This window comes from Oncorhynchus clarkii, chromosome 11, assembly GCF_045791955.1.
Source record: "Oncorhynchus clarkii lewisi isolate Uvic-CL-2024 chromosome 11, UVic_Ocla_1.0, whole genome shotgun sequence".
Classification (NCBI taxonomy): Eukaryota; Metazoa; Chordata; class Actinopteri; order Salmoniformes; family Salmonidae; genus Oncorhynchus; species Oncorhynchus clarkii.
Window position 1 is genome coordinate 34,407,299 of NC_092157.1, and position 12,927 is coordinate 34,420,225.

At 42.3% G+C, this 12,927-nt stretch overlaps 1 protein-coding gene across 1 annotated transcript in view; it reads right to left on the reverse strand.

Moving 5' to 3' along the window:
- Positions 1–12,927, reverse strand: part of LOC139420457 (plexin domain-containing protein 2-like) — a 170,560-nt gene that overhangs the window by 82,492 nt on the left and 75,141 nt on the right. Inside the window, exons 3-4 of the mRNA XM_071170623.1 lie at positions 4,350–4,496; positions 2,080–2,149 (exon numbers count right to left, since the gene is read on the reverse strand). Coding sequence (XP_071026724.1) covers positions 2,080–2,149; positions 4,350–4,496 — 217 coding nt within the window. The remainder of the gene's footprint in view (positions 1–2,079; positions 2,150–4,349; positions 4,497–12,927) is intronic.

Here is a 12,927-nt window from a genome sequence, read left to right on the forward strand (position 1 = left end):
GTGAGAATGCTATTCATTGACTACAGCTCAGCGTTCAACAACACAATGACCTAAAAGCTCACCACTAAACTAAGGACCCTGGGACAAAACACCTCCCTCTGCAACTGGATCCTGGACTTCCTGACGGACTGCCCGCCTGTGGTAAGGATAGGTAACAACACATCCACTATGCTGATTCTCAACACAGGGGCCTCTCAGGGGTGCGTGCTCGGTCTCCTCCTGTACTCCCTGTTCACTCATGACTGCATGGCCAGGCACGACTCCAACACCCTCATCAAGTTTGCTGACAACACAACAGTGGTAGGCCTGATCACCGACAACGATGAGACAGCCTTATAGGGAGGAAGTCAGAGACCTGACTGTGTGGTGCAAGGACAACAACCTCTCCCTCAACGTGATCAAGACCAAGGAGATTGTGGACTACAGGAAAAGGAGGGCCGAGCACGCCCCCATTCTCATCGACGGAGCTGTGATGTGGTGCAGGTTGAGAGCTTCAAGTTCCTTGGCCTACACATCAACAACAAACTAACATGGTGCAATCACATCAAGACAGTCGTGAAGAGGGCACGACAAAACCTTTTCCCCCTCAGGAGACTGAAAAGATTTGGCATGGGTCCTCAGATCCTCAAAAGGTTCTACAGCTGCACCATCGAGAGCATCCTGACGGGTTGCATCACTGCCTGGTATGGCAACTGATTGGCCCCCGACCGCAAGGCACTACAGAGGGTAGTGCGTCAGGCCCAGTACATCACTGAGGCCAAGCTTCCAGCCATCCAGGAAGGCCCTAAAACTCTCTGCTACCGCACAGCAAGCGGTACCGGAGCGCCATGTCTAGATCCAATTGGCTTCTAAACAGCTTCTACCCCCAAGCCATAAGACTCCTGAACATCTAATCAAATAACTACCCAGACTATTTGCATTGCCCCCCCTTTTACGCTGCTGCTACTCTCTGTTATTATCTATGCACAGTCACTTTAATAACTCTACCTACATGTACATAATCACCTCAATTACCTCGACTAACCAGTGCCCCGCACATTGACTCTGTACCGGTGCCTCTTGTATATTGCCTTGTATTGTTGTTTTACTGATGCTTTTTAATTATTTGTTACTTTTATTTATTCCTTATTTTTTTGTATTTTTCTTAAAACTGCATTGTTTGTTAAGGGCTTGTAAGTAAGCATTTCACTGTAAGGTGTTGTATTCAGCACATGTGACAAATGACATTTGATCTGATTTGAAAATAACCTGTTTGACCCTTTGCAGCATCCCTTTACACCATCTCAGACACACACACAAACACAAACAGCAGTGACACAAACAGCTAACACAAATACAAAATCAACGACACACGCAAACACACCGTTATCTACAGTTTCGCCAGAATAAATGCTTCTGTCCACCAGATAATGATTTCTCTAAACTCATTACATACTCTTCTCAGCCGTGGAACAATAAGTGAACGGCTGTTCACAGGATTGGTTAACTCTGGAGAGTACTTTGGTGTCTAGAGAGTTAGGAGGTAAATCAACCTTTAACTTCCTTGCACCCTATGTTCGGAATTATGTCCAAAAGACATTTCGATTGGATGCTTAGACGTCCCTAGGGCAATTCAGACAGCTGTCTGAGTATTTTTATAACAAATAATATATATTTTTTTATTTAACTGTGGTTTGTATCTTAATGTGTAATTAATGTGTGTATATATCTATACCTGCCTATTGATATGTTTGTTTTTGTATTGTGCGGGGCTCATTTGCAAAAGTATGACTTAATAAAAGGTTAATAAGGATAATATGCTATGTATAATTCCAATGCTAAGCAAAAAAAATTAAAGCCAAGCACACACACACACACACACACACACACACACACACACACACACACACACACAAAACACACACACACACACACACACACACACACACACACACACACACACACACACACACACACACATACACACACACACACACACATACACACACACACACACACACCATTCCCCCTCTGCTCGCATCAATTCCATCTCCCTCAATCACATCAACACTGTAGCTCAGGAAGAGGTTGTTCACTTACCACCAGTTGCCACGGTGAGATCACGCAGGAAATGTCCATAGAAGGGAAAATCGAAGGAAAGATTTACTCTCTGCATGAAAAAAACATACAAACACAGATGACGCAGGTCAGAAAGAGAGCTCCGAAAAGACAGAAAAATATTCACTAGGATTAAACTTCAGTCAGAGAAAGAAGGTGTAGACAAAGAGGCACTCGGGAGAGAGACAATTCCCAAGCTCTACCTTTTTCAGTCCTTGTGGTAGTTGACTTTAAATTTGACCACAAGCCAAGTTGTGAATTGTTTTCAAGAAAATGTAAAACTCCCAGGATAAAATACACACCATTGTGGTTATGAAAAGATAGCATTTATGAGTTTCATAGACCTTCAGGAAGTTTGATGAAACATGTTTCCCCAATGGAAAACCTTTTTTTCCCCCAAGGGCAGACTCAGCCAAGAGCTCGAACATTAAAGTAGATGTATTTGTCAGTCTTTTTTCAATAACATTTTCTGTTCAAAACAAGATTAGTACTAAAATGTGTTGATAACAACCAGCAAAAAAAAGCCTGAATGAGCTGAATACAGTATATTCCTAGTAAGGTATAACATTTATAGATTTCTGAATTCATATGCTATTTGGATTTTACAGTCTACCACACTGTTTGGTACTATTACTGTGTTAGATAGAGTAACTGAATCGATTACAGTGACAAGGTGAATGTTTATAGCACTGCTTCGAGGCAGCAGGACACTACACTCACTTGAGTCACTATACAGGACTCTACCATGGTATGTGTCCCAAATGGCACCCTATTCCCTAGTACACTTCTTTTGATCACGGCCCCCTCCGGCCAAACGTAAGGGCACTGTGTAGGGAATAGGATGTCATTTGGGACGTATACATGTTGCTTCTATGGCATATGCTGGGTATGATAGAGAATAGAGAGCATAACTCCATGGCAAACGCAGCTGCATGATCCAGGATTCAACCAGGGGAAGTAATGCTGCGGCCCACCACAGTCAATTACTATGACTAAACACAGTCTTTCAACAGCCGAGCTTCTCTGCTTCATTTTGATGAACTCGACCTCTGTGTTTTTCTTGGTTTTTTTTACGATCCTATTGACTGACTATGCTATGTGGGTATTCCAACACGCTGGGACTGGCACAACATAGTGCCAGAAATCAACACTACACATACTGAGACATATTTCTGCCACCCCTAGCCCCCTCATGGTGTCCTCTGTGGGTGTCTCCCAAATGGCACCGTATTTCCTATATAGTGCACTATGTTTGACCTATGGGCTCTGGACAAAAGTAGTGCCCTGCACAGTGAAGGTCCTTGTTTGGTCTGAATGGGGTTTGCTACCGCCGGCTGGGCTGGCTGGCACTGATATCCCCAGGCCAAATGGCCCGTGCCTGATGTGATGTAGCGCTCAGTTTAGCCTGTTTCCCTCCGTCTCCTCTTCTCTCCTGCCTCAATGACCATTCACTTTCAAATGACAGATGGGAGGAAAGAGGGGAGCATTTATGTCCAGCATCAACATATTGATTCTCTGGACACAGCCAAAGTCTGAGCGTACTGTATGTCCCAAATAACCCTATTCCCAATGTAGTGCACTATGTAGGGAAGAGGATGCCATTTGGGACACAGCCTGAGAAAACTTCCCAATCCCACTTCCTCTCTTCTTTCACTGTGGAAGAAGAAGAAAAGCTGCCCTATTCAGTTAAAAGGGAAACTGTGGCCCAGTTTGTATAGTTCAATCCATCATCTAGTGATTGAAGGTGGTTGGGGAGAATACACAATGTGAAACTCCATTTTGTGTCTTTATTTGTTGTGGTCGGGCCACTGTTCCATTGTTTCCCCGGTTACACTTTTATAAGTGACTTCATCCACTCTCCTCCCTCTTGTCATTGCCACCCTTTTCTCTGTCTCCTGACCATACAAGGACCTGTGATGCAAAGCCCAAAGCATCTGGGAGACCTCAGCAGCATGCGCCTCACACGGTGCACCTGTTCGTGCAGAGGTAGTGTGCTCCGGAGTGAAGCTTTTCTAGGTACAGATCTAGGATCTCCCCCCAATCCTAACCTTAACCATTAGTAGGGGAATGCAAAACTGACCCAAGATCAGCGTCTAGGGGCAATTTCACCCTACAGCTGCAGGCATTCATCTTCCCCTGCAGAGTCTGACCAATGCCCCAAAACATGTCCAATTGATGCCAATCTATATGATATCATACAACTTCAAGGTGTCTACACTTTTAATCAGAATCTGAGAGGAAGGTTGTCTTACCGCAGCTTGCCTGTGAGTGTTGGAAAGGATGCCATGGATCTTCACCTTGTCCTTGTCCATCTGGTCAACGTTTACCCACAAGTCTTTGCTCATGGGGTCCGTGGGGCCGTAAGTCTTTGATGTGTAGTAGTTGTGATCTGTGTCCTCCTGTTGGACACAAAACAAAAGCACTGATTGGTTACACTTTATTTGGAGTATCCCTTTACAGACGGTCTATAGAAGTTCTATTAGAACCCGAAACGAAAAGCATCCATTCAATAAGTTACCATTTGGTCGACAGCAAGATCGTAAGAGACGAGAGTTGTTGCTCGTAGTGTGGGATTTAAGAAAGGCAGAGCGCTCAAACGTGGTTGGGCAGGGAGAGATAGTAGTGAATGAGAGTGGATGTAACCCTGTGCCTAGGGTGACTGATTCAAATAGAGCCTCTGCTCCTCCATGTGCATTAACTCAGCTATATGACGCGACGTGCTGTAGCAAGAGAGGGACATCTCTCTCTCTCTCCTCTTTTCTATCCCGTGCTCTCTCTCTCTCTCTCTCTCTTCCTTTGCTGCTCAGACCCTAACAGACGAAATCAAATCTCTCCTCTGCACACATTCTGTCCGAGGCAATTTCCAAACCCAGACAAATTATTTTCAAACTTGAATTGAATTTAGACATCCACTCAACAATCTCTGGATGTATTGTTATTGTGCAGTACATATAACATTCATATAGACTATCACTAACAACCATGGGGTAGTATTATCATACAGCATTCATTTATAGAAAGTTATTCCTACATCTCATTAGGAGATATCAGCTTTATTTCATTTTTTTTATTTTTTACTTTTACCCCTTTCCCTACCCAATTGGTAGTTCCAGTCTCGTCCCATTGAAGCAACTCAGATTCGGGAGAAGTGAAGGTCAAGGAGTCCGCTGCGCCACTCGGAAGGCCCAAAATTCAGCTTTTCAATTAACATTACTTTTGCTGACAGGTACTGTCTATGGAACAATAAGGTTGTGTAGGCTTGCATGGCATTTGAATATTATCTGCATAAGACATGGAAGACTAGTCTGAAATGATAAAGGTTATAGTTAAATGTGTGACTACGATTGCAATTGAGTAAAAACTGTAGAACTGAATTGGTATCCTTGATACCTTGGAACAATGATATTGTATAGGCTGGAGAGAGGAATGCTGTGTGTGTGTGTGTGTGTGTGTGTGTGTGTGTGTGTGTGTGTGTGTGTGTGTGTGTGTGTGTGTGTGTGTGTGTGTGTGTGTGTGTGTGTGTGTGTGTGTGAGTGAGTGAGTGAGTGAGTGAGTGAGTGAGTGAGTGAGTGAGTGAGTGAGTGAGTGAGTGAGTGAGTGAGTGAGTGAGTGTCTGTGTTCTGTAGGCTTCTTCACTCAGAAGTGGTCGTAATGGCAGCTAATCAAATTAGGACAGCCAGAAAGCATGACTTCCTGCACTCCTAAAAGCCTGGCCCATAGGTTAATGGAGTGAAAAAGGCCCGTTCACGTTTTTTAACGGACACATTCATGAGAGCTTTTACGAGCGATGTGGACGCTGCACGACTCCTTTTACTGTTTCCTGTATGGAGTAACCCGAACGCCCTGCACTGGACCCATATCTCTGTATGCGTCCCAAATGGCACGCTATTATGTATATAGTGGACTACTTTTGACCAGGGCCCATATAGGGGATAGGGTGTCATTTGGGACAGACCCTGTAACAGCTGGTAGAACGTTTTTTTTAATGGGACATCTTCTCTGGGCCTCTCGTAAACCCCAAATACAAAATATTGCCTATCATCCCCTGGCCAATAGTAGTGTAATATAAATGGAATAAGGTGCCAAAAGGGTGGAATAGGGTGGAATAGGGACGTAACAAGATGTTTTCGACTATAGACAAGTGAAATGTTGCTTACAAAGACATCTCTCCAAATGACAAGTCAGCAGACATCATGCCAAACAAAGACAACATCTTAGAAAATATGCTGAATCTCTACTTTGAACTTTGATAATATTCAGCAGCTTTGGAAGTTGCCCAATTGTGTTGCTTGGAGAGAGAGAGAGGAGGTTTTTCAACTGACCTCTATGAGACTGATAAGTAGGACATGCTGAGCTTTGTGCTCCCTCTGATAATATAAACACTGTGGTGTGTGTGTGTGTGTGTGTGTGTGTGTGTGTGTGTGTGTGTGTGTGTGTGTGTGTGTGTGTGTGCGTGCGTGTGTTTCACTGAGGTGGGCTAATCAAAGAGCTGTGAGAAACACTACATGAATTAAACCAACACAAATAACTCTTTCATTGAAAATAAACACTTCATACTATTTTCCTTGGAGAACAGTAATCTGAAAGATGTGTGGGCCTCAATACAACCCACGCTGTAATACTAGAGTGTAGAATAGAATAGAGAGAGACTGTTCTGGCTTTATGTAGCCCTGGTGGGATTAATACATATTAAAACCTCTTAATTCAAGCTAGGCATCACAGATGGGATATTGCTTTTGATTAATTGGTTGACCTTAAACACACGTCACCAAAGATGTTGAATCGCATTTGCGAGCGACCCGTGCAGACAAAGCTTGTTAGGAAAACAAACACCCTGTAGTAGCCAGTCAGGCTTACTCAGCAGATTTGTTTTGGGGGTTCGGAAACAAGGGCGCTTGTAAAACAAAAGAAAACGAGTACTGCTAGACACAAACAGAGCCTTGTTACGTTTCCTACTAATCAGCACAAGATGTGTTGGCTATTTCAGGCCATCTTTGGAGAGGCGGAGAGGATGGAAGGAGGGAGGAACTCCTTGGAGGTAAGAGGGGGCCAGCTGGCTGTTCTCGCCCCAGTTTCCCCTCCCCTTCAGAGGATCAGAGGGTTGGGAAGGCTGCCATCCTCCAGCTGGGCGTCAGGGGAGGCAAAGAGGGACGCTGGATGCCAAGGTCAGAGAGCAGAGACACGAGGGGGTACATAGACGGGGTGGATGGGAATAGGTTCAAAAGGTCATAGGAAAGATGGCGGAGCATTTGACCCATTAATTTGAACCAGAATTCCTATGTACTGTTTGTTATATTGTGTATGCCCGCAGGCTGAGAAGTATATATATCCTGGCAGATAGAAGGGGAGAGGAAGGAAGGGTGGGTGGGTTGGAAGAAATGGTTGAGTTGAGGTGACTGGAAGGTGGATGGATGATGGGAGAGAGAGAGGAAAGAGAGATTGCAACCCAACCAGTCAAACCTGAATACATTCCCTACTCTGTCCATCACAGCCATCGAATCCAGTTTTGCGGTTGTATAAATTCAGAATTTATGAGGCACACAAATAAACCCACATACAGTGTGCTGTACGAGTTGCATTCAGTGAACCAAACAATCTCTAATTCACTTTCCAATTTAATGTTTGAGGCATTTACTCAAGTTCAATAACAATGCATTAAGGCGGAGTCTGAATATCCTTATACCAATGTTTTACGTTTCAGAATGCCTCTGTCATCTCTAAGAGATTCTGACAAAGATATGTATTGCCATGCTGGGGGATTGCTCCAAGCATTTCAGCAATGTAAAAGAAGCTGAGACGTTGGAGAAATATTTCTCAGCCAGACATTTACCTGTGGGTATAATCACTTAGCTCAGACCAGGGACAATGATTTCATGGTGCAAGATAGTTCAAATCTGTGCAAAATACACATGAAAAAACTCTTTAGAAGCTAAATAATTTTTTGAAGTGCCAACTGTATTTTTTTATTTAAAAATAAAGAATGTACATCTGGGTTTTGTGCCCAGCACAGAGCAGAGACAGCATTAGTTAAAGTGATACATGATCTTAGAGCCAGCTCTATGTCCTTGTTGTGACGACCCTGCCACTCTGTCTGCCGTATTCTGTCTTTGTTCTTGTTTCCTTATTAGGATGCCGGTGGGCGGAGTTGAGAGGGTCGTCAGCTTAATGGAAAACACCTGGGCCCGGTGTCTCCCAGGATAAATAGACCTCTTCCACATTCATGGAAGAGACGCTCTCCATGCAGACACCTTTGTAGATTGTGTTGTGGTTCTTGGTGGCCGTTTGTTTGCTTGCTTTGGCACCTTTCAACACCCTGCATTATCACATTCATGCATGCAAAACACTCACTTCCACTACTGATTACTGATTACACACACCATTGTATATTTTCCTTAGTTGCTTTAGTTAATAAATATATATTTTGTTACTCCTTATCTCCACGTTGTCTCCCTTTGTTACGGGCTTTGACCCGGTTCGTGACATTGTACTCTTGGATTTAAGTGCTGCATTCGACACTGTGTGTTATTTTAGATTCTGAACTCAATTTCGAATCACACATTAGGAATGTGACCAAAATAGCTTCTTACCACCTGAGGAACATTGACAAGGTGGGGTTGTTTCTCTCTGAGGCTGATACAGAGACTCATCCATGCTTTTTATTACAATCAGGCTTGAGACGACTGTAATGCTCTCCTGTCTTGTCTACCGAAGAAAGCCATTGTTTTAGAATACATTTGAAGGTTATTCTATTGGTTTTTCAAATCAATCCACGATTGTGCACCCCAATACAAGTCAGACATGCTTTAAGTTAAAAGTTACAGTCCCTTCGGAAAGTATTCAGACCCCTTGACTTTTTCCACATTTTGTTAAGATACAACCTTATTTTAAAATGTATTCAATTGTTTTTCCCCCCCTCATCAACACAATACCCCATAATGGCAAAGCAAAAACAGTTTAGACATTTTTCCTAATTTATTAAAAATAAAAAAACGTAAATAAAAAATGTACATAAGTATTCAGACCCTTTACTCAGTACTTTGTTGAAGCAGCTTTGGCAGTGATTACAGAATCGAGTTTTCTTGGGTATGACGCTTGGCACACCTGTATTTGGGGCGTTTCTCCCATTGTTCTCTGCAGATCCTCTCAAGCTGACCATTCCCCATATTCTTATGTTAGAATTATTGTTCCAGTATCCATTTTTGACGATGTTATAGTTTCGGCGGGAAAAGCCTGTTAACACAGACATTCCTCTGGTGGATTTAACTGGAGGGGGAGAAAGAGCCCCCCTTTCTCCTGTAATTTACAACAGGGTGTGAACTGTCAAACCGGTCCAGTTCCCTCCTCGCCTCTTCTGTGGGTGAGAGAAGGTCTGGTTATTGTCAACCATTGCCAAGCTGATCTGACCCATTGTGATCCTCACAGGACAGTCATGACAATAGACAGGTGTGTGCCTTCCAAATCATGTCCAATCAATTGAATTTACCACAGGTGGACTCCAATCAAATTGTAGAAACATCTCAAGGATGATCAATGGAAACAGGATGCATCTGAGCTCAATTGAGTCTCATAGCAAAGGGCCTAAATGCTTATGTAAATAAGGTATTTCAGTTTTTAACTTGCAAACTTTTCTAAAAACCGGTTTTTGCTTTGTCATTATAGGGTATTGTGCTTAGATTGCTGAGTACTTAAAAAAAAATAATACATTTTACAATACGGCTGTAACGTAACAAAATGTGGAAAAAGTCAAGGGGTCTGAATACTTTCCGAAGGCACTGTGTGTACCCAGTAGGTCCCTCAGGTCCTCTCGCACTGGCATTTTAACTACTCAAAAGCCTAGGACCAAAAGGCATGGAGGGGCAGCCTGGAATAGCCTGCCAGAGAACCTGAGGAGGGCCGAAACTGTGGACATATTTAAAAGAGATCTTAAAACACACCCTTTTAGCTTTGCTTTTCCTTATTTTTTTTTCTCCGTTTTTATACTTATTCTTTTGTTTTTTATCCTCTTTTGTTTGTTGTGTAGTAAAAACTTCAGTTTTCATTTTCATATATATATATTTTTTCATGTGAAGCACATTCCGTTGCATTCCATGTCTTAATGTGCTGTATAAATAAAGCTTGATTTGATTATAATCGGGCAGTGTGATTACATTTGTAATTTTTCTTTCTCCATTTACTAAACTCGAGGTAAATAACCACATTATTGTTTAAAAAAGTGTCCAAGTAAATCCCACTGTCAGATTATAATGAGTTTTACAGTATTTTTGTACAGATTTGAACTAATTTGCACCCTGATATCGCCCTACAGCTCTGAGAAAGAATAACCCTTCTGCTTTAATTGGGAAAAGAACAAGGCAATAAAGTTGAATTAAATCGTTGTAATGTCTATATCATGTCACAATGAAGCACATTGGTGTCGCATTACTGAATAAGAAAAGTACAGGGAAAACAACTGTCGTCTCATGTCTTTGAAAAAAATGGAATTTGAAAATTCATAAGATCTTTCCCTACTCTACAGTATGCATGAGTCCCTATATCTCTTATATCACACGCACACACACACACACACGCACGCACACACATCAGGGGCCCTGGTAACCATCTGCACTTTAAAAGGAAGGCATTACTCATGTGTGCCATTTGCTCTCACATTGGCTGATAACGTCTATGGTCCATTATTCATCACTCATCCTCTCCCCATTGGAGCAGCATTAGTGGAGTGTGTGGTGAAATCCGACGAGCATTGGAGCTGAGGTGTGCTGCACCTGCTTACTAACAAAACCGATAGGGCTTGTCGATTTGAACACATCCAGGTATGAAAGAAAACGGGAGTCAACAAAATATAAACGGTAAACATTAAATCGTGAAACACATGGATAGAATGTCCCGCCTTGTGTTTTGAGACTCTTGTTTTCTTGTTTTAAAAAATGAACTTGAGCTTTTACGCCTACGGCCTTTTAAGTCTTACTGTAGGCCGAAGCCTCTACCTCTACGTCTACGGCCTACACCCACCCTCATACAGAGTGTTGTTATTGAAGAGCTCTAGTGTTCCAAGGTTTAGGGTTTCTCTGTGCTGCAGATAAACATGTGGTTTGGAGCCCCCTGGTTTAGCAGCTTCTAGGCCAGGCACGCGGCCCAAACGACCCCCTATATAGTGCACTTCTTCTGAACAGAGACCCGGTCAAAAGTAGTGCACTGAAAAGGGAGTAGGGTGCCATTTGGAATGCCGACAAGAGTTTATTTAAGGACACAGAGATGAGGAGACTTGTCCCTACCTGAACTGTGAAATGGACCCAAGGGAACTAAGGGAGTGAATTATTTATAATAAGGGGTACATGGAGAAAATCTGACCTGTCTGAAATGGAAATGGCTGGCCCTTCCTTCAGCAAAATATATTTGACCTAAACCCTAACTGAACACTTGAAAAAAAAACATGACCATTCCCCAATACCAAAAATCATAATTAAAACAAAGTGGATAGCAGGGAATGTTTGGCCTCACTTCTTGGCCAGACCAGAGCCTTAGATATGCAGTTTTAGGAACTGTTCTTCATCTTGTAAGCATTACATGGCAACGCAAGAATTTTGATAGCACACAGGGTTGCGGGCCAGAAGGTTGTAGGTTCACAGACTACCGTGGACAAGAGTAGGGGTGGATTTATCTCCTTTATAGTAAATGCATTGCATTAATCTATCATTGTATTTTATAAAAATGTAATGTAATTCTACGTTTTTATATTTTAGCAAAATCCTTATTAATACCACACAAATGAAGGAAAATACAGGCTAAGAGTGGACAGAGACATGTGTTCATCTTATCATATTTCTCCAATGCCAAATCAGCGTGCCTTTTTTGCAATGAAACCGTCCCTGTTTGCAAATAATTTAATCTGAGAAGTCATTAGGAATCTGAGCATGGTACTTTCAAAAGTTAGGTCTACCTTTCCAACCCAGACAGAGTAGGCCTACTCTAATCTAAGCTTTAACTGCTGGCTACTCTTCTTCCATGGCTTAACCCAACAAGAGAAGGTCACAAGGGTTTCCCTAAAAAGCTGTCTGGGTTGAAACATCTTCTATTGTACAGAAAGTGAATAGCTTAAATCAATTGATAGTGACATAATTAGATTACTTCCCAAGCAAAGTCAACCAAAAACATTTATCCTCGGATAAAAAAAGTTTGTAGCTCAGCCTCTGAATGTCAAAGGGATTTTACATACTGTTTGTAGCATAAAGCATTGCGGACCAAAGTGCTGTTATAGCTCACTGTTGCATTTAATTTTCTTAAACTAATAAGGGGTAGGCCTGTGCTTTGGACATTTTCTTTAATATAACAGGTAGGCCTAAGGCCAATGTTCCCTCTAGACTGCTAGTGTGCGCGCACTTCCTCCAGGACTGCTGCGCAGAAGACAGAGACACAGGAGATTGAACCCTATTAGTTTGCACTATATAGATCAACGTTTTTGTTGTTGCTGATCGAATCAACATTATATCAGGCCCTTTTTTAATGCAACAAAACAAATCTAACCTTGCAAGACTGGAGTCAGGAATATATCCAGCAAATCAAATCCAATTTTATTTGTCACATACACATGGTCAGCAGATGTTAATGCGAGCGTAGCGAAATGCTTGTGCTTCTAGTTCCGACAATGCAGTATTAACCAACGAATAATCTAACCTAACAATTCCACAACTACTACCTTATACACACAAGTGTAAGGGGATAAAGAATATGTACATAAAGATATATGAATGAGTGATGGTACAGAATGGCATATGCAAGATGCAGTAGATGGTATAGAGTACAGTATATAAATATGTGATGAGTAATGTAGGG